This window comes from Branchiostoma lanceolatum, chromosome 2 (genome assembly GCF_035083965.1).
Source record: "Branchiostoma lanceolatum isolate klBraLanc5 chromosome 2, klBraLanc5.hap2, whole genome shotgun sequence".
Lineage (NCBI taxonomy): Eukaryota > Metazoa > Chordata > Leptocardii > Amphioxiformes > Branchiostomatidae > Branchiostoma > Branchiostoma lanceolatum.
This window is the reverse complement of record NC_089723.1, coordinates 8,972,159-8,994,663: the sequence shown is the minus strand read 5'-3', so window position 1 is coordinate 8,994,663 and position 22,505 is coordinate 8,972,159. Positions and strand designations below refer to the sequence as shown.

The 22,505-nt window shown below is 41.7% G+C and overlaps 1 protein-coding gene across 1 annotated transcript; it reads right to left on the bottom strand.

Annotated features, from left to right (window-relative positions):
• Positions 1-710: 710 nt before the first annotated feature.
• Positions 711-22,428, bottom strand: LOC136427382 (focadhesin-like). The gene is made up of 16 exons (XM_066416212.1): positions 22,390-22,428; positions 21,005-21,146; positions 19,261-19,380; positions 17,710-17,832; positions 17,248-17,325; positions 16,568-16,742; positions 13,375-13,455; positions 11,888-12,013; positions 9,540-9,655; positions 8,270-8,611; positions 7,286-7,472; positions 6,234-6,346; positions 4,134-4,236; positions 2,639-2,754; positions 1,732-1,804; positions 711-1,117 (listed from the first exon to the last, which is right to left on the bottom strand). Exons 2-16 carry the CDS (start codon positions 21,047-21,049, stop codon positions 1,026-1,028), a joined length of 1,890 nt encoding a protein of 629 aa, XP_066272309.1. The 5' UTR covers positions 21,050-21,146; positions 22,390-22,428; the 3' UTR covers positions 711-1,025.
• Between the last annotated feature and the right edge of the window lie 77 nt (positions 22,429-22,505).

The window sequence follows — 22,505 nt, the reverse complement described above, 5'->3', positions numbered from 1 at the left end:
TTTGTAAAATCATTTGGCAAAGGTATGGGGTCGTGGAACACAAGTTGCAATTTGTAATTGCCCTGGAAAACGACTGCATGCTTATACATGTAGAGGTTGTTTACAATTCGATTTACACAGTGAAAGGTAAATGCACTCAACATAGAATGGATGATATGTTCGACATTTCCTGTAGTTTCCATGAACGCGGCCATGTCAAACACATATCATAACATAGAAGTCTATGGGGAGATAAATAATGAGACCTTTATGAAATCTAGTGAAGATTGATAGGCGGCGCTTCTGATCCTTGAGAATGCAGACTTCAACTTTGTTCTTATGGATCAACCGTGTAACCTGGCAACAGTTTTACCTGCCGTTAGAAGTACATGTAATACTATACAAGTAAGCTGAAAAATATGTTTCGAGCCCTGAAGTCTTCCAATGTCAAAGAATAAGAATCTGATGTAAATTTTCAATGTTCTGTGTGTTCATTTTTTAATCAGTTCTTCCTTCACCCTTCCTGACCTTTCCAATTTCATAATGGGGAGGGGTTGGCAACATTTTTTGGCGCATGCTCGCGTCAGTTTTGAGGAGCCCAGAGGAGGTCTTCCATATAATCAAGTTAGTATAGCCTAAGTTAAAAAAGAACAGCTCCTCTATGTTCATCGATCAGAGGCGTCACCTAGTAATGCTTTCTAAAACTGCAATAGTTCGCAATAAAGGCACCGTTTGAGGTGTAAGCCTTGCTCAAAACGTTTTATTTCAACAGAGTGATTGATTTTAAGCCATTAGTATTGCTTCACAGTGCTGTAATAAAAAGCACAAATGCACAAAATTCCAAAAAGTGTTTCTAGAATAATGAATTAACTTTATGTGTGACCGAAGTTCACATTAAGGAGTGGTAAATTTGACAGTTACATATTGATTTATTACAAGACCAGTACACGACATTCACTTTTTTAAAACAATGATAAGTTTATACTAATTTTCCGACCGGGAATCTATGGTTTTATACTCTTGTGCATCATGTCTATGGCAGAAGATCACAGCTTGACTGCAGACAACATCTGGTATGCTCTTGTCCAGACTGAAGACTTCTTGAATACAGTTGTATGGCGTAAGGCCAGCACAGACCCTGCAGGAAGTAAATGTTGGAACAATCAGTATTTTGTTCAGTATGTCTAAACTGTGTAAAGAACCTTTCCATTGCACATCAAGCTTGAGGATATGTGTTGAATTAAAAGGCATGAGCTCTGTTGATGGAACATGATTGCTTTTCAATGACTATCAAAAAATAGAGACCAGAGAAAATACTTTGGCTAAGTTTGTTTATGATAAGGCCATGATGATTCGATTATATGGATGACATCCTCTCGGAACTTCAAAACTGATGTGAGCATGCAATAAAACTAAAAGTTTAGAAAAAAAAAAAGTTGCCTTCATTATGAAATTTTAAGTGGTCAGGAAGTTTGAACAAATAACTAAATACATAGAATATGGTATACCGAACAATAGATTCTTTACATTTGTTCTTTCTCATCTTCTCTGACTTTGGAATTGACTTTGGCATTCTAAAATGTTAGTATCCGTTTTCCCCTATTCTTTTACAACTATATTTGCTCATTTTGCAACTTCTTTGCCCCATTTACTGTATGGTTGAAAATAATTTTTGGGGAATGGATGAAAATTGATGTAATCCATATAACCAAAATCAACATGGCCTAATGATTTAGAAATTGGTGAGAGTACCCATCAGTGCTGTCTTGTATTTGTCAGGAAGATCCACGGGAGCCTGGTACATTTCCATCAGCCAATCAACAAGCTGCAGACAGTAAGAAATACTAGGTCAAAGTTCATGCCCATTAGGTCAAAGTGACAAGTGTATTGTAAAATTGGTATTCTCCAAGCAGAAGTTTCGGTCGGAGGGTTTGGAGGGATTAAAAATCCTGGCCACTTCTAGCCTCCCCAACCAAAAGCTTTGCTTGGAGAGTGTAAAATTGGTACTGTAGTGAATATCATTGGGCATCATGTGATTAAATTCAATCACAAATGTTCACATACCTATTAAAAAGGACAATTTCCACAATTAACAGTAAACACAATTGCTGTTACAAGAAACATACATTCGTCAAGTAAGGTTCCACGAATATCATGACTGCTTGAACTATTGGATTCAAACATGATTAACAGTATCTGGCGTCGCGGTGGCACAGTGGCAGGATGTTTGGCCCCAAAACCCAGAGATACCGGGTTCAAATCCAGGGTTCCCTGATTTGTCCCGTTGACGTTGTGCCCTTGGGAAAGGCACTTTACACGACTTTCCCCACTTCACTCAGGTGAAAATGAGTACCTAGCTTCGGTTAGGGACGTCCCTCGGATAGGACGTTAAATGGAGGTCCCGTGTTTCAGGAGAGCCACACCTCAAGCACATTAAAGAACCCAACACACTTATCGAAAAGAGTATGGGTCCTTCCCGGATCATACAAATTACTTGTTGTGTTTGTGTGGATCATATAAATCTCTCCGTATATGCAGCTTGTACTCTTCAGTACAAACCTGATGTGTTGCGCCTTCATGCGGTTTACCGGGCATGCAACACAAACAAACAAAACAGAATATGCCCAAACTTGCTTCAATACTGGATATGATTTTATACCTTATCCACAACGTGGGTCCAAGGCTCTGATGATACCAACTGAAGAATGGCATACGGCAAGACTGGCACTGTCTCCAGCATTCTGCTTTCTGAGGATGCTTCTGCAGACTGAGTATCTGGATAGTAGCGAAACAGAACAGTTAGCTTCACTAAACAGGAACATAATCAGAGAACCTAAAAAATGTAGGTATGACCCTAGTTTGTTTGTTTGTTTGAACCATTATTTATTCATGATTATCTACAAATCACTTGTACCAGTTCATGCATCTCACAGTTACTCTACTATATAGGCAATCAGTGTACTATGACTATACTTTGTCCAAACCTAAGAACAATGTTACAGTTACAGTAGAAAGAAGCTGTTCACCTACAAATATGTACAGTTGTGGAACGCATTACCAAGTGAACTCAAGACTGTAACGGATGTGAGGCGGTTCCAGAAAATGATCAATCGTTTTTATGCAACTTAATGGTTTTAACCCTGATGATAGATCAGTTGTTCAATTATAATTTAGCAATTTAGTAAGTTGCAAGTATCATGTCTATATGTAAATATGTAGTAATATGTGTATATCTGGTGTATGTTTTATGTGCTGTATTGTTTAATGAGCCCTGGAAGATTAGCCTCCTAGAGGGGCTAAAGAGCATCTCTGAGTCAATAAACTCAACTCAAGAGAAGCTGAAATCGGCATGCAGGCCACTTTTCATTAAGGTCATGAAGGTCATAGTGTTGTTGTAGGTCAAGGTCATAGTGTTGTTGTAGATGATCACGATGGTTCTCCATGGTACTAAAGTGGTAGCTGTAGCATAGCCCTAATATTTAAACTACACAGTTGTGCTGGTGTCTTAGAGCTTGACTTTGTTGACTACCCAGTTACTGTGATGATCTAAAACCTTTCAACTTTACAGCCTTTATCAGGACAGGATTTTCAGGTTGTATCTTACAAGGAATGACATCATGTGGGGTACAGAACAAGCAATTGTGACAACTGTGACAACAACAATTTGCTAAAGAAAGGTGCTTAAAAATAGGCTATGTTGATTTGATTATATGTATGACATCCACTGGGAACCCCAAAATTGATGCGAGGGTGCGAATATAAAAAAATTTGGCCAAAAAAAAGGTGCCTTCATTTTGAAATCTATGTGGCCATGCCAGTAAGGTTGATTAAAACTTAACACACGTAGTATAGTATACCGGATAACAGATTCTTCCTTTTTGTTCTTTGACTTTGGAATTGGCTTTGGCATTCTACAAAATTAGTATCCGTTTTAGAGATATTTTTTGTGTGCAATTTACGACACATATACTCTCATTTTGCAACTGCTTTGTACGGTTTACAGTATGGTCAAAAACTTTTTTCATTAAACGGAAGAGAATTGGCGCTCGCACAGATGTCATCCATACATTCAAATCAACATAGCCTAAGCTCAAAGGCGAGGTTAAGATCATGAGGAGCAACTGAGCAACTTGAGATATGAAAAACAATGTAACCTGTCTGACAGCCAGTCCCAGTGACTCCCCACAGTAGAGGCAGACTGACACAGCTCCAACATGTCACAGCAGCACAGAAAACATCAACCAGGAATTGGGTCACCTAATAAAAAAAAAACTGTAAGCAAAGATCTGAAACAAGTTTTCATTGTAATTTCCAACACAAAAATCAGACTTACCCAAATTTTCAACTGAACAACATACATGTGTGTACACCAGTCTTTGTCAAGGAATGAGAAATCCACCGCTGAGATGACTTCATGTTATGCAGATAGAACACAATCCACTGCTTACCGAGTCAAGTATGCTATCTGCATAATGTGACATAATCTCAGCGGTGGATCGCTCATTCCTTGACAAAGACTAGTGAAGCTGAACAGTTGAAAATTAGGGTAACTCCGATTTTTGTGTTGAAAATTACAGTGAAAACTTGTTTCAGAAAGATATCTACAGAGCTAAGCAAAGATTTGTAGCCATATGCATCAAGCTGAGTTTTACCCTTAACGCTTCCAAGACTAAGTACATGCATTTAAATCCAACAACTCATAGTCTCCTTCTAGCCTCCAATGGTACTACAATCGGGCGAGTTGCCAATTTCAAATACCTAGGAGGTTACGCTGGAGCGCCCTTCACACACTACAGAAAATTTGGAAATCTCCGATTAGAAAGCAAACTAAGACAAAAATGTTTCAGGCATGTGTAGAAGCAATTCTTTATTATGGCTCAGAATCTTGGGTTTTGAACACGACACACTCCAGAAAACTCAACGGCACTTACACGAAGATGCTCCGCGTGATTTACAATACACCATGGTGGAAGCACGCTACAAACTAGCAGTTATATGGATCATTGCCATATGTCACCACAGTGGTGAAACGTCGTCGGCTGAGTCTCGCGGGTCACGTGGTACGCAGAAGTGAACCAGCGGGAAAGCTTCTGCTTTGGAACCCGGACGCAAAGAGAAGGATTGGTCGACCAATCACAACACTCAAGAAACTCAATACACATAATTATATAGAAACCAAAACTGATTTGGAAGGACAAGAACTCCTCTCTGCAATGAACGACAAGAATTTAGTTCTGGAGAGCAAACTCTACTTGCTACACCTCGTAAGAGGAGGACCGATGATGATGATGATGATGATGAAGCTGAGTTTTAAGGAGCTGACCTTCACACAAAATTTATCTCACCATTGTGATCAGTGAAGAAACTATTATCATTACAATAGTAATCAATGTGAAAGCAGCACATATTTGTGTTGTTATCGGGGCTGTCTCCAGTTTTAAATTTGTTTCTGTCCCACCCATTGTTTGGGAGCCAACAATATCAATTTTCAAATCATTCTGTAATTTTAAACTTTCAAAACTAAATTTTCATCTATGTCATGTCAAGAACTTCAGATTTCCTGGATATATGATGTGAAAGTTTTTTTGTCCCAACAAGCAAATTTTTGTCAAGAGAAGGACAGACGGAGGATCGGGTCCTGGAGACTGCCCTGGTTGCAATACAGAGGCGTGTTGCTATAGAGAAGCTAGTAAATGTGGCTGGTAAATGTGGCAGGAATAGGGGTGGATACCTGTTCGCTGGACCTGATTCGGACCTTTATAACATCCAAGAACTGAGTCCAAAAAACCTGAAAGCCAAAAACCTTTGTCCCAAAAAAACTGAACAAAGTACAAAATTTGTAATTTTGGCTTTCAGGTTTTTGTGGACTCAGTTCTAATATTTTTCTATTTTGTTTGATAAAAAGTGTTTTGAGTCTCCCCTCTGACAAAAAAGGCATTTAAAAAAAATTAGTGCAGCATTCAAATAAAATGCAAAATAATTCAAATATCAAACACAGTTTTATCTTGAAAGTCTTCTCATCAAGAAACCTTTATAGTCATGCGTGACAGTATCAATTATCTATGCTTAATATAGGTCTAATGAAACAAAACATCAACTGGACAGGATCAGGTCCAGGTTCAGGTCCGGACCTGAACCTAAATCTTTGGACCTAAACTTGGACTTGGACCTTATTAAAAAGCCGAACCGGTATCTACCCCTAGGCAGGAATGATGAAGAATCAGGGACACAGACTGGAGTGAGTGAGTACTAACCTTGTTTAGTGCACTCCCTGTTGACTGAGCCTGTGTGAGTGAGATCTTCCCATAAGCAATGTTCCTGCACTGTCCCATCACTTCCAGCAACCACTGAATTCTGGCTGCATCACCTGGGGAAAGGAATGAAAACAAAAAACAGTGTAAAAAATAGCAGCTAGGAGGCCCATAATCAAACTTGACCTTCGTTTTCCCAAACCCTACCCTCCTGCCAAATATCATGACAATCTATCCATAGCATCTCAAGTTATCCTGGTGACAAACAAAGGAACACAATCATATAAAAGTTCCAATGCAGAAACGTAGGAAGCCTTAAGGAGGTCCATTCTCAAATATGACCTTCGTCTTCCCAGCCCCTACCCATCTACTAAAAATCATATCATCCACCCAGAGCTTATGCTGTCTACATCCTAAAGCCACTCCATCACAGCAAAAGCGAAAACATAACCTTCTTGGCGAAGGTAATCAACTGGCTTGTTACATATTGTGCAACCCCACAGTTCAGGACTGCTAAAATCAATTCAACAAGAACTGGGTGTACTTAGAGGAGTAAGGTTTTCCATAACAATGTTAAACATAGTCAGTATACAGGGCTCGAAATAGTGGGTGCATGTGCACCCAGTGCACCCCAAATTGGAGCTGTGCACCTAATTTTTGACTGTGGGTGCACTGGTGCACCTATATATTTTTGTAGCCTATAGAGTTAAGGTACTATTGTACGCTAGTATACAAAATATTCTTGAAATGTAAGTATAAAAAACAGCATGATAACTTTTTGCTGTACTTTATTTGATGTATTATTTGTTTAAAATTTTAAAGTTAGCTAAAGAATTTCAGATTGAAGTTCTTAAGAAAGGCAGCAGCGCTAAACTTTGTAATTATGTTCTGAAGACATTCAACTTTATTTCATCTGGTGCACCCAAAATTCTTTCTGTGCACCCAATTTTTTGAGTTGGGTGCACCAGTGCACCTATTCCCAAAGATGAATTTCGAGCCCTGGTATAGTACATGTATTGGCAAGAAAGTTCTTAAATTATTAAAAAAATACCCACCTGTGTGTCGACTTTTAAACCGAGTACACTGATAGAAGCTTTTGGTAAGGTGTTGCATCACCTCATCTCCCTCTATCTCCTCTATGGTCTCTATAGCCACATTAATGCAGGCGATGTACCATGCCATAGGCACGTGGCCATGAGACACCAAGTGACCTCGCAGATAGCAAGACTTCAGAAGATCAGCCTGAAAGAAAAAAAAAATTCTAATCATGTGTACTACTAAGTGGTTGAAACCATTGTACAAGGCAATAACTGTATTCAAGAAACTTGGAGAGCCATTCTACAAAATCAATGCAGAAGTTTGGAGCTGCTAATAGCATGTTGACTGCTAAATCGTATCTAAATTTGTCAAAGCAGATGTGATACTGGATTCCTCTGATTGTATAGCCTTTAATGCAGTATCCTGTACTAAAGGCACAGAACATCATTCTCTAGATTTGCAAGCTATAGGGATTTTCATTTGGGATGAGCGTAGACCCGTTGGACAGAGCCGCTAGGAAGCATCGTGTGAAGACTAGCTGACTGCTGCCCACCCCAGTGTGCGGGAACCCTGCAGCAGTATAATCAACTACTGAATACTAACTACTACACAACTACTACTACCACTACTACTACTACTACAACTACTACTACTACTAGCCGACTGCTGCCCACCCCAGTGTCAGGGAACCCTGCAGCAGTATAATCAACTACTGAATACTAACTACTACACAACTACTACTACCACTACTACTACTACTACAACTACTACTACTACTAGCCGACTGCTGCCCACCCCAGTGTCAGGGAACCCTGCAGCAGTATAATCAAATACTGAATACTAACTACTACACAACTACTACTACCACTACTACTACTACTACAACTACTACTACTACTAGCCGACTGCTGCCCACCCCAGTGTCAGGGAACCCTGCAGCAGTATAATCAAATACTGGATACTACAGTAACTACTACTACTACATGTATGAGCAAACGTACCTGACCATGTGCTTGAGTGATCTTGTCTGCCAGATCCTCTGGCAGTTCAGCAAGACACTCACTGATGGTGGACAGCACTTCTAGGGTACCACTGCTGAGACGTATCTCTTTGCACACCTTCTCTACTGTGTGGTAGAGGAGCTGGGTTGCCATTTGTGGTGGGTCTGGCACTTTTAGTGCAGCCAGAAGGCCATCGGCCACTGACTGGCATAGTTTTGGGTCTGGTTCCTCCACTACAAATGTCTGTAAGGCACAGTCTTCCAAGAAGGCCTTGAATTTGGCAGCAGTCACGCTTTTCATGATGGTAGGGAGTGAAGAATAGAGTGTGGACTGGCATTGCACCTGTTATGGCAAACAAAATTAGGCTCATTCTAGTGATGCTGAAGAAAAGTGATAAACATAACTCAAAACGTGGAAGTGAATCTCCGTATCTTAACCAGTTGTAGAGATGGAATTGTCTTAACATAACTTGGTTGGTTTCCTACAAACAAATCAGCACCTCATATAACATTGCTGTGTGCTGAGAAATATTTGAGGCTATCCATTTAAAAACTTTAGTTTTGCTAAAAAAAACAAGAATGGCTCATGGACAAAAGTTTGTACAAAATTTGGTAGAATTTTGTTCTGTATGTACGATAACGTTATATGCTGATTTCTTTATGTGCTTTTGATTCTACCATTTGGTGTGGTTTTTTTTTCCTTTTTCTTCCCCCTTCTTTCATTCCATCCTTAAAGGCACCCAAAGCATTTTATGAGGCTTGAAACTTGAATACAAAAACTCAATGTGTAGGAATGACAATTTCTAGTCATTCCTACACATAGTAAGTTTTGATAACACTACCATAATTTACATATTGACATTAAAGGAGCAAATTTAAAGATATGATGTCATTGTGTGGTAAGAACGGATAGAAAATCCAAGCCCTACTAGACTGATCCTGACTGTCCATTACAATTAGCGGTTCGACCTATGAGAGAGTGACTGCATAATATGTCGAATATATTATTTCTATGTTTCAATTTTGTATTTCTACATTTTGACGGAGGTAGGTGGGGCTATGGTATCTGCAGTATTTACAGTAACTAAAAGATCACAATGTAGATTATTTTTGTGCCGTTTTTGCACACTTTCGACAAGAAATCCACACGCAAATGTGGTAAATAGTGGCACTATTTGTCAATTTTATAAAGATAACAGCAACTTGAATATTTCCATTTTTCAAGCCTCATAAAATGCTTTGGGTGCCTTTAAGACAACATGCAGACTAACCTCCAGGCTACCAAACAAAGGCTGTGAGACCCACGAGGCCAGGAGCAGCGCTGCACTGGGTGTAGCTGAGGCCTGGGACACCACCAGCTTCAGGCACAGGATCTGGGTGTCTGTCCCTGTAGTCAACATCCACAACATTAAACATATTAGCTGAGGCCTGGGACACCACCAGCTTCAGGCACAGGATCTGGATGTCTGTCCCTGTAGTCAACATCCACAACATTAAACATATTAGCTGAGGCCTGGGACACCACCAGCTTCAGGCACAGGATCTGGATGTCTGTCCCTGTAGTCAACATCCACAACATTAAACATATTAGCTGAGGCCTGGGACACCACCAGCTTCAGACACAGGATCTGGATGTCTGTCCCTGTAGTCAACATCCACAACATTAAACATATTAGCTGAGGCCTGGGACACCACCAGCTTCAGACACAGGATCTGGATGTCTGTCCCTGTAGTCAACATCCACAACATTAAACATATTAGCTGAGGCCTGGGACACCACCAGCTTCAGGCACAGGATCTGGATGTCTGTTCCTGTAGTCAACATCCACAACATTAAACATATTAGCTGAGGCCTGGGACACCACCAGCTTCAGACACAGGATCTGGATGTCTGTCCCTGTAGTCAACATCCACAACATTAAACATATTAGCTGAGGCCTGGGACACCACCAGCTTCAGACACAGGATCTGGATGTCTGTCCCTGTAGTCAACATCCACAACATTAAACATATTAGCTGAGGCCTGGGACACCACCAGCTTCAGGCACAGGATCTGGATGTCTGTTCCTGTAGTCAACATCCACAACATTAAACATATTAGCTGAGGCCTGGGACACCACCAGCTTCAGACACAGGATCTGGATGTCTGTTCCTGTAGTCAACATCCACAACATTAAACATATTAGCTGAGGCCTGGGACACCACCAGCTTCAGGCACAGGATCTGGATGTCTGTTCCTGTAGTCAACATCCACAACATTAAACATATTAGCTGAGGCCTGGGACACCACCAGCTTCAGACACAGGATCTGGATGTCTGTCCCTGTAGTCAACATCCACAACATTAAACATATTAGCTGAGGCCTGGGACACCACCAGCTTCAGGCACAGGATCTGGATGTCTGTCCCTGTAGTCAACATCAACAACATTAAACATATTAGCTGAGGCCTGGGACACCACCAGCTTCAGGCACAGGATCTGGATGTCTGTTCCTGTAGTCAACATCCACAACATTAAACATATTAGCTGAGGCCTGGGACACCACCAGCTTCAGACACAGGATCTGGATGTCTGTCCCTGTAGTCAACATCCACAACATTAAACATATTAGCTGAGGCCTGGGACACCACCAGCTTCAGGCACAGGATCTGGATGTCTGTCCCTGTAGTCAACATTCACAACATGAAACATATTAGCTGAGGCCTGGGACACCACCAGCCTCAGGCACAGGATCTGGATGTCTGTCCCTGTAGTCAACATTCACAACATTAAACAGATTAGCTGAGGCCTGGGACACCACCAGCTTCAAGCACAGGATCTGGATGTCTGTCCCTGTAGTCAACATTCACAACATTAAACATATTAGCTGAGGCCTGGGACACCACCAGCCTCAGGCACAGGATCTGGATGTCTGTCCCTGTAGTCAACATCCACAACATTAAACATATTAGCTGAGGCCTGGGACACCACCAGCTTCAGGCACAGGATCTGGATGTCTGTCCCTGTAGTCAACATCCACAACATTAAACATATTAGCTGAGGCCTGGGACACCACCAGCTTCAGGCACAGGATCTGGATGTCTGTTCCTGTAGTCAACATCCATAACATTAAACATATTAGCTGAGGCCTGGGACACCACCAGCTTCAGGCACAGGATCTGGATGTCTGTCCCTGTAGTCAACATCCACAACATTAATAACATATTGCATTAAACATGCATGCAAGTCGTTCATTGAAATAGAACATTCATCAGGATGAAATGATACAACCTACAACAAGCCTTCAAAAGTAACAGTCAATGCCATCTCCAATCATAAAAAGTCACCTATATCTCCCACTAACTTAGTTCAGTGGTATTCAGACCTTGCATTGAGCAAACTACTTTCAAAAATAATTGCAGACTATTTCACATGTTACCCAGTACATGCAAACACTGTCAAGCATGTACTGTATACTGTACAACATCTAACACTCAGAATTCAAGTACAAATGTCCAGCTTTTCCTCTTTCTTAAAGAAAAAGATTCATTAACTAAAACAGAACTTTGCAGGTTTCTATATGTTTCTTTGGGGACCCTATGATGAACAACGAACCAAACATTGTTGAAGTGGGACGTACCAAAAGACAGCCTCATGAGGGGTGCCAGGATAGCTGCCCAGTTGACAGGTGGGAAGCTTGCACCAGCAGCAGACAGCAGGGCCTCGAGAGACGCCTTCACATAAGGAGGGGGGATAGCTTCTGGGCCTGGGGAGATGTGAGAGTATGATGTAACTCTTGTGACAAACAGCAATGCATAAAAGGTCACTGGCAAAAGATAGTGGACACTAGGGGTGGATACTGGTTCGCTGGACCTGATTCGGACCTTTATAACATCCAAGAACCGAGTCCAAAAAACCTGAAAGCCAAAACCTGAGTTCAAAAAACCTATTAGTAAACAAAGTACAAATATATTTTTCTATTTTGTTTGATTAATTTAAAAAGTGTTTTGAGTCTCCCCTCTGAAAAAAATGGCATTTAAAATAAGTGCAACATTCAAATATCAAACACAAGAAACTTTTATGGTCGTGCGTGTCAGTATTAATTCTCTACGCTTATTATTGGTCTAATAAAACAAAACATCAACTGCACAGGATCAGGACTTGGACCTTATTAAGCCAAACTGGTATCCACCCCTAGTGGACACTATGCTTTTTCAGTCACTGTCAAAAGATAGTGGATGCTATGATCTGAAACATCTGACCATTTTCAAAATCCATCCAGTTGCTTGAGTGACTTTCTTTCTTTTCTTTCTTAATTAGGATCCACAATTAGCTTAACAACAGTTACTACTCTTCCTGTGGTCCATTCAAAAACATGACTGGACAAAACTACATGACACACAAGAACACAGTCAACATATACACGTCATGTACAAATGATAAAAGACTTATAAATTTGTATTGTGTATCTCAACACCTGGATGTCTAACCTTCATTGACAGAACAATGCACATGGTGAGTGTATGTGTAAAAACAGAGCAAACAAAATGAAGACTGACCTACCACAAGTATTAGATGACATGTTGTATCAAATCTAAGTAACCAGTACGTAATATGAACCTAAGTTTTGGCTTGGCATTGTTAACGATTTTATATATAGCTTAGTCTCATGCATTTTTTTCCATATGTGCTTCAGTCTTGTGATGGTTTTTGCTAATTTTGTTTCGTCTATGTATTTCTATTTTGTGTTTTGTGTCCGCCTCTATGTGTGTGTTTGACGCACTTTTTGAAAGTTTGTATTGAAATTTGAATACTGTTCCCAGGGCTAACCCTTTGTAATAGCCTTTGGCTAGTTGGGTAGCCCTGGCTGTACTTTTTTACAGTCGAATAAATCAAATCAAATCAAATCAAACTACTGCCAATTCTAAGTCTACACTATACATACCCAAGATATCTTACATTTCTGTCTAATAGTATCCTAACCAAAGGGATATAAGAGGATAAATATTGTTTGATTCACGTTGAAATTTTTTCTACATTGCCTCCAAACATAAAATGATGCAAGCACATGTTTTCTCTTTTTACTTATGACAAGAAACAAAATATTGCTGCAATACTTCTACATACCTCGTCTTCCTGCTTCAATAATGAAGTCTACAGTAGGCCTCAGGACACTGGTCTCTGGTAGGTAGCTATAGTTGGATGGGACTGGAAAGGTGCAAAAGAGAAGAAATGACTTAAACCTCCTAAGATTACACACAAGTGAGTTGCTCTGTGGTACCCTGCTACCAAAAATGTTGTGAAAAATGATAGGCAACTAATGAAACTGCTACTACAGTACATCTAGTATAACTAGAGTTCCACGAACACATATCTTCGCCGAATAATCAGGGGATTATACCAATAGTCAAGAGACTTGAAGTTTGGTGGCTGTGTTCAGTTATTCTTGTTAAGGATATTTTGACAAAATGTCACTGCAGATCAAGAGCAAGCTGCTAGGGGGCCCAAAGCTACAACAATTCTACTTACACCACAAGTTTCCTGACACCAAAGGATCAAGACCATAGCACGTTCAGTTCTGCTGAAGTACCAGGGTCACATACCAGGGGCCCAAAATCGACCCTGACCTTCGTCTTCCCAATACCTGCCCACATAGTCATACTCGTACCAAGTATCGTCATAATCCATCCATTCTTGAGTTATGCTGACTACAAAAATCCGGGACCACAAACATCGCACACAACCACAGACGTTAACGGCGATGCTGAGACCGTGTCAGATGATGATCACTTTGAGGGGTTTTTCAAACCAGAGTGACAGTGAAAGTGAGAGTGACCAGCAGACAAGCAGTATCGCACTAAAGATCAGACAGACTCTCTAGTCCTGCGTACTGATGAACGTTACCCCCCTGCTCGCACAATAGGATAGTCCGTGTACTTTGCCCCTCTCCTGTCTCCTGTGCACCTCACGTTGGTAACATAATTTACCGGGCTCGTTAGTCCTGACTCCTGCTGGACGCAACAAACCAGTGCCTCAGAAACGCATGTGGTGGCTGAAACATCGATTCTTTGAATGATTCCCTTAGCCATCAGATCATTGGTGGAGGAATCTCTAATTTCTTCCATGGTCACCCAAGACGTGTTGCCAAGGAAGGACAATTTCTCGGTGACGGCAGTTCCCCTCCCGGGCGGTAGGTAGCGATGATAGGGTGGGAGGAATTCAGAACTTTGACCTCGTATGAAGACTAAATTGGAAGACAAGTTCGTTGGTGCGTTCTTTAGGTGGCTGAATGAAGTTGTGTTTCCCTATCAGGTACGACGTCAGGACCATCTGGTTGACGATAGTCCCTCACAGGGCCTGACCTTTCCTGTGTTTGTTGATTTAGCTCCGTCCCAGCAGGAGAGTAGTTTGGACGGTGGTAGTGAGATCACCAGAGAGCATCAATCTAATTTACACAGGCCTGCTGACAAGCAGGTGTTGTCCTTGAATATAGGTCAACAAAAGGTACTTAAACGCAATCATAAACAAGCCTATTTCACCATTTAATTAGACCCTGATTACAATTTCATACGTCTATATTTGTTAATCATTACCTCAATAACCTACCTGTCCAAAGCAATGCAAATTCATCAAACCCTACCCGAGTTATTCACCTCCAAAGGTAACATCAAAAAAGCCCACTGCAGTTCTACGCAAGCCACTAGGGGGTCTAAACTTACATCAGTTACTACCTGCCACAAGAGCTGTACACCACTTTAAAATCATTACCATAGCACTTGCATGAAATTTGACTACAAGCTTTTGGCGGATTGATAAACTTTCCTCATTTATTATGCAAATTATCGTCTTATTTGCATGACAAGTATTCAATTATGTAAAGCATCACCGAAACTATCCACATGCCATAGATTATGATAATCCGTCAATCCCTGCTGAAGTTATTCGTCTCCAAAGGTATTAACAAAAACGCCAACTGCAGTTCCAAACGAGCAGCTAGGGGGCCATAATTCACACCACTCACTTGCCGTCCCAGAAGCTATATACTACCTTAAAAATCATGAACCTGACGCCTCCAGAAAATTTGGCCTCAAACGTTGAAGCTCCGCTGCAGTACCTCATATACCCGCTAGGAGGCCCATTATCGAACTTGACCTTCCTCTTTGACACCCCTAACTATCCACTAAATATCATGCACAACCGTCAACAGCTCCTCGAGTTATGCTGGCGACATACAAACTCTCACACACACAAAGCCTGCTGCAGTACTGTAGGAGAGCGCCAGATGAATCATTTTTAAACTTGACCTCCGTTTTCACAATCTCTTCCTACCTACCAAAAATCATTGAGATTCATCAACGTTTCCGTCACTTTTTTTGCCTACATACAAACACAGAAAAATTAAAAGTCCGCTGCAGTACTGTTGGAAAACGCCAGGTAAACGATTTTTGAACTTGACCTTCCTTTGTACAACCACTACACCCCTACCAAATATCATGAAGATCTATTAAAGGTTTCCCGAGTTATGCTCTTGACATACATACAGACCCACACAACATCCGGCTCAACCGAAAACATCATCTACTCCGAGTTCCTCGGCGTAGATAATAAGTGCACAAAGCGCCAGTTGCTTTTTATTTCAAATTTTATGACAATCAAAGGATGATACAGAGAAAAGAGAAGTATCTCTCTGTGTCTAAACACTAAAACGCAACATCACAAATAAATGTACAGCCTAGGATTGATGTTTTCAAACATTTGTATTTTCCTATAACTTTTGTACAGTCACTGGAACTCACTGACACCAAGTTCTGTGGTGGCATCTTCACAAGATAACTTTAAATAATTCCTGCAGCTATACATCTGTAAGAACTAGGTGTTCAAGGTAATATAACCAGCTGCTGCCGTGCCGTTTGCCTGAAAAGCTGGCGTCACAATTCATGCGAGCGTCGGCCGAATTTGTAGATCACCCGAAGCTCACAGAATTTCAAAATCGCCCGTCAAGCATCGACCGTATTTTCCAATGAAAATCTCAGGCGACGTCCGTAAAACACTAAAAATCCCCCATGAGAATCTGGTACCATCTCTTGAACATGGACGAAGTCAGTATCGAATAACCTGGTAAAAGGCCAATATTTGGATCAATTTCTATTTCTAAAAATCGCCAGAAGCCCGCGTAATTGACAGGACGTTGGGCATACTTCGGCTGAAAATGCACATTTGAAGCTCGCCTACACGTCGGCCTAGCTGAATTTCTTACTTGTGACGGGGGCTTATGGACAGTTATGTCTGGCTTTACAGATACAGAGTACCCCAGACTCACCACTTGACCTGCTGTGAGCCATGGAGGTGGCTGCCATGTACAGGTACCCTAACATCCAGGCTGTGTTGCTCTGTACCCCGACGTTGGGGCAGTGCTGGACCAGCTGGTTCAACAGCTTCACTGTGTCGTTCAGCTGCAGCTGGACTTCTGAGGATTCTACCACTTCTTCTGTCATCTGTTCACATGGTCATCAAAATAAGTGTAAATCTTTAAGTAACAGCCAGGCTAACTAACTTGAAAGGAGCTTTTATATTACTACATGTGTTCCACCATTCACTGCCTGAGATCCACCCAATATACAGTTTGTCTTCTACACAGTTGTTGCTGATCACTGAGCATATAGCATGAACACAAATAGAGCTAAGGCTGCAGCTCATAGAAAAAAGAAAGCTTTAACGTATACCAATCATCCACAGACTGAGCTTACATGGTACAAGATACTATTTCATCATTTGACAATTGAAAATACACAACCATTTCTAGAAGGGGAATATCAAAACAGTAATAGAAAGAAAAGATATATGGCCTCCGTCGGTCAGTATTGACCATGGTAAAATCCTAATTCACAACAGCCCTACAGCATCGCCTGTGGCTAAACAGCCCTACATGTATACGAGAATGGCAGTCTCTGCCACAAATTTATGGAGCAAAGAAAAGAAAAACCACACAAAAAGTATCACCTGGATGAGAGCTGCTTCTGTCCCTGTGAGTGACACCAGTCCTGTTAGGGAGGCTAACTGCAGCAGTGTTGGGGAACTCTGAAGTATAGGATCATAAATCAGAGAATTACAATCCATTTGTCAAATACAGCATTCAATCAATGTTCTGATGATGCTTACTTGGATCAAGTAGGCTTTCTCACCTATCTGTCTGACTTGGATGAAGGTGACACAATTATTATTCTTATTTTCTACTTTTTGAAATGGAAATGTGCATATGTGTGCTTTCAAAAGAAAACAAATCCTGCATGCCAAAGTTGACTGATGGAAGAAATATCGAACTGGCAAGAAAAACAGAAGATTGACACTAATTACTGGTGTTTATAGTCCAAATCATTGTTTGAAATGCATGTTAGAAAACTACCCAGCATTTACTAGACTAAGTATATTTTGTCACCCTGCATTTTTTAAAGAACATCTGACCTTTGCCCTGAGGATGCCAGTCCAGGTGCCATGTAGCTGGTTGGACAGATCTGTAGCCTGCACATGTCCAGAGCTGGACAGGCCGTGACACAACATGCCCAGGGCCTGGGCTACAGGGCTGGACTGGAACAAAATGTACAGAGCATATCACAAGTGATCACTTTTTCTACAAGCTAGTATAGAAACATATCAAACACAAGACTGACAATTTTATCTAAACCTGCCCAGGGGCGTACCCGGGGAGGCCACTCAATTAAATATCAGACCTTATGTCATACCTGGGCCTGATACAGGTGTTCCGGACCGTGTGATAACTATCTGTATCATATAGGGTTCGGGAGTAGTATCACATGGGCTTCCATATAATATTTAGAATGCATTTCGAGCGCGCCGGTTGCGCCACCGCTGAAAATTCGAATAGTTTATTTACCTGATTTGGAGGTTGGAATCAATGTTATTACAGTTTTGTGTTTGACGACACAAAGCTCCCTCAACTTTTGGCCCATTCCGCATTGAAATGCGGCCGTTGGGCGATCCTACCCGCGGTCGGGCTGGTACCTCAGGTGATACGGAATACCCCGTGTTGTATGCTATATATTTTCGCCCATACAGACACCTATAGATTTTAATTTTTTCCACATGCAATTCCTGAGTGGAACGCTCTCCCTGGCCCGGTCGTGTTGTCTCCCACAGTTGAGACTTTCTGGGCCTGGCTGGAGGCCTGCCCGCCTTAGCCCGGGACCCCCCCCCCCCTACTTAGCCCCTGATGGGGGTTATCTGGGGGTAGTTGAAGTTGAAGAAGTGTGGGCCAAACATTTTGGGGAACAAAGTCCTGATGTAAAATAAATGTATGACTGAGAGTAAGACATTTTGGTACCTGCACACGATTTTTTGTACATATATCAAACTTTCTATGACTATACGTAGATGCAGAAAACAGTGGATGATGAAGATATCAAACTTATCAGCATTTCAATAAGTGCTGCGTACTGGTACTGTGTACCGGTACTGTACTGTGAAAATCGATTAGGTACAGGTCCAAAATACCAGATCATGAAGTACCGGTACTGTACCGATATAAATCAACACCAAGTCTATGCATATTTTGTAACTGATCTCCTAACCTCATACATGTAGCCTCACGTAACACCAAACATGACCAAAGTGACACATTGGAACAGCGTTACTAATATGCGACAGATCATTCAGGAGGGCCAGGAGTTTTGACAGCAAGGCCAAGGGAGTTTGGCGGTAGGAACCTAGTTAGATTCTTTGAACAAAGATACTGACAAACTGTAAACAGCTTTTTAATGTTTCTGTTATAATTGAAGAGGTTCAGAGAAACACAATCATGTTAATTTTTCAAATTGTTCAGGTACAGGTACAGGTCCGTAACTGTACCTAAACCTCTGTACCGGTACCTGTACCTGTACCTGATGTTACGTTTAGGTACGCAGCACTAATTTCAATTGAGTAACGACATTTATGACAGTTGACACAGCTCAAAAAAGTAGCAGTGTACAAGTAGAGTGTAACAAAACTGTTACAAACCTGTGGATGTGCCTTGTACATTGTGACCAGCTTTGTCTGGAGAGAGTCGGCCTCCTCAGCTGACAGCACATTGGAGCTGAACGCTGACACAGCAGACAGGGATAGGGCCACAGGAAGGACCTGGGAGAAACATAATATATCATTGGTCATTGGTCAAAAATTACCTGTGCCATGGCAGCCAGTGCTGAATTGCTGCAGGGTTCACATGATACACAAGAGATACATGTTTTCTCCACACTTGCACTTTGTGGAGAGTGTCGCAAGGGTCTGGGCAGCTACCATTCGGCGCCAGTAGGTGACCTCAATACGACCTTCCCCAACCGAAGTCAGGTACCCATTCACACCTGGGTGGAGAAAGGAAAGTTGTGTAAAGTGCCTTTCCCAAGGGCACAACATCGGAGCATTATGTGGTTTAGAACCCAGGACCTCTCGGTTCTGGGTGAAACACCCTACCGATTGCGCCACTCGATGCCACTAATATTGTTATTCAACACTATCTGTCAACAAAATACAGAAAGCATTCATTTGCTACATGTATGTTGTCAATCAAAACTGCCAAAGAGGACAACTTAGGGGACTGTTGAGATCTGGTCTATGTGAACAGGTGGTCGCTATTAAGTTAGCTAAAATCCTCCCACACCATAATTGATGTATAGGGCGGTGCCCATCTCCGTTTCATAGCCCTTGGGCCACACTGTGGTGCAATCACTGCAGCAGGGGGCTAGTCCACTGGCAGTGGAGTGTGTTTAACTTCCATACTGTTTCATAAGTATGTACCATTTTTATAAAGTCTTTGGTATGACTCAATGCGCCTCTTGTCCAGAGGTGTCCTACGTGGGGCTTGAACCCCAGTCCTTCTGGTCCAAGTAATTTGAACCAGATGTGGCAGAGTAGCAAAGGCGCAGACCACTACACCACAGGGACACCCCAGGTGGTCGCTATAGACAGGCTTTTTAAACTTTATTTAATATTCACAACATCACAGGCTGAGACAAATTGAGTTGCATTGCAATTCACAAAACTTACAGCTATTTGTAACATGTCATCGTTTAAGAAAAAAATAGCTGTTAAAACTATACAGTAATGCTTGTGTCAATGGGAAATACTATTCAAGGGACCAACAAAAAGTATCCACAATGGCAAGGTGGTCCATATATAAGTAGAGGTGGTCACTTGTACAGGTTGGACCATAGTTTTCAGCTTTTGAGTGATACTTCAAATAGAATTTCTGAAGAATTTTGTACACTGTTAGTATTTTTGTTCAATAGGTGAAGTGCTTCACATTTCCTGAATGTACAAGTAAATAAAACTTATGGTAATTGCTGAAAAATTGTAGCATTTTCTGGCATTGGTGCCTGTGTGGCATAGTGGCAGAGCATCCGGCTATGAACCAATGAGACCCAGGTTCAATCCCCAGTGGAGTACCCAGACATGTCCGGACATGCATCCAGACGTTGTACCCTAAAGGCACTTAACACATATTTCCCATGTCCTAAGCCCAGCAGTAGGGTTTGGGTTGGCGTTAGGAAGGGCACCCAGCCGTAACAACTCTTGCTACAAAAAAAATTGCACTTAATGAGGAGTTTTGGGGCTCCCCCATCCATGTGCAAGCACGTCCAATCCCCATATGATGGGGAATAAAAGATGTTAAATTGGACAGAGAGAGAACCATTGATGAACAAATGAAACAAGAGAACAAAGATGAAAGAATCAATGGAAAAAACATGAACTTGCTTGACATCACCTCTTTCAAGTCCCGGTTCTCGACAGTATCCAACAGGGAGCACATCTTCTCAATGGTAGCTGTGGTGTGCACCCTTCTCTCTGTGGCACTCTGTCCAGACAGGGCTGAGAGAACTATCCCCAAACCTAACACACAGCCAGAGCTGGAACAAAACATATACATTAGTCTAACAAACACGATGGCAGGTACACATTTTCTTTGGGTCAGGTAGATGACTCTTAGCTTAGGAATTTGGGAAGGAGGCACTCAAGCTAACAAACATCTTTCGCACCGCAATCGTCCATCAGTAAGACAGCTCGAGCTGCATGGTTCACGTTTGGAACTCTTTATTCAGCCTTAACGTGAACCATGCGACTCCAGCTGTCTTACTGAAGGACGATTGTGGTGCGAAAGATGTTTGTTAGCTTGATGAGTGCCTCCTTCCCCAATTCAGATAACTCTTAGCTTGATATGCTTGATAAAGACAAAATATTTGCAGACATGTAGAAGACCGTGATACTGTAAATGCAGAAATGTTTGCGGTGGTTTTATGTTTATGGTTTTCGCGGTGACCGTTTCACTGCAAACTTAAAACCACCGTGAACATCTTTGTCCAATACTGTAGCAGTGTGTGACTGTACTATAGCGCTGCCGCAATCTTAAAACCACCACAAACACTCCATTTTTGCCTTAGCCCAAAATAAAAACCACTCAAAGTTGAATGCATTTACAGTAGTCTGCCTGGTAAAATTTCTTCACAAACAGTATCTTCATGAGTTAAAATGGTTGATACATGACCTCGCCTTATGTTCCAAACAGCGGTGACAGAAAAGAACTTAAACTGTGAATTCATTTACCGGTACTTTAATTGTGTGGTGGTTTTGCTTTGCGGTGGGAAGACAAAGAATTCAAATTTGCCATTGCAACAATATTCTGTAGTACAGTAGTGTCATACAAAGGTAACATATTCAAGGTGTCATGAATTTGCAGTAAGAGAGGACACTGCAAAAAGTGCAAAAATAAAATACTGAGATTAACAGTAGTCATCATCATCATCATCATCATCAGTCGATGAGCTTTCGCTACGACGGGGTTATACCACCCTTTTTACAGGGTGATATACCCTTTCGTTGGCTGATACAAGACGGGGATGCGCCAGTTCTCCCGTCCGGGTGAATGGTGTAAATCACCGTATGGCTGATACAAGATGGAGGTTTGCCAGGCCTCCATCCGGGTGATTTGTAGTGAATCACCAACTCCAGACAGAAGGATTTGGACCATCGCACACTGCGGTATGCCTCTACTCTTTTTCGAAAGGTGTGGTGGGTTCTTTTACATGTGCGGAGTGTGGCTCTCCCCAAACACGGGACCTCCATTTGACGTCCTATAGATGAGTCGTATATCACCTGTTTTCCAGGTCTGTGTTGAAGCACACATTCTCCAGCTGGTCCCTCTGTTGGGTTAAGGCAGCCTAGGCTCTAAAATTCGTGTTCGAGTTCGGCCGCGTGCCTGGCCAGCGGCG

Excerpts from the sequence above, each read along its gene's own strand:
- LOC136427382 (XM_066416212.1), bottom strand. The coding sequence starts at position 21,049 with ATGTGCTCCCTGTTGGATACTGTCGAGAACCGGGACTTGAAAGAG. Across the intron at positions 12,014-13,374 it reads TATTGAAGCAGGAAGACGAG|GCCCAGAAGCTATCCCCCCT; the intron begins GTATGTAGAAGT and ends ACATCTCCCCAG. Across the intron at positions 6,347-7,285 it reads GTTTAAAAGTCGACACACAG|GTGATGCAGCCAGAATTCAG; the intron begins GTGGGTATTTTT and ends TCCTTTCCCCAG.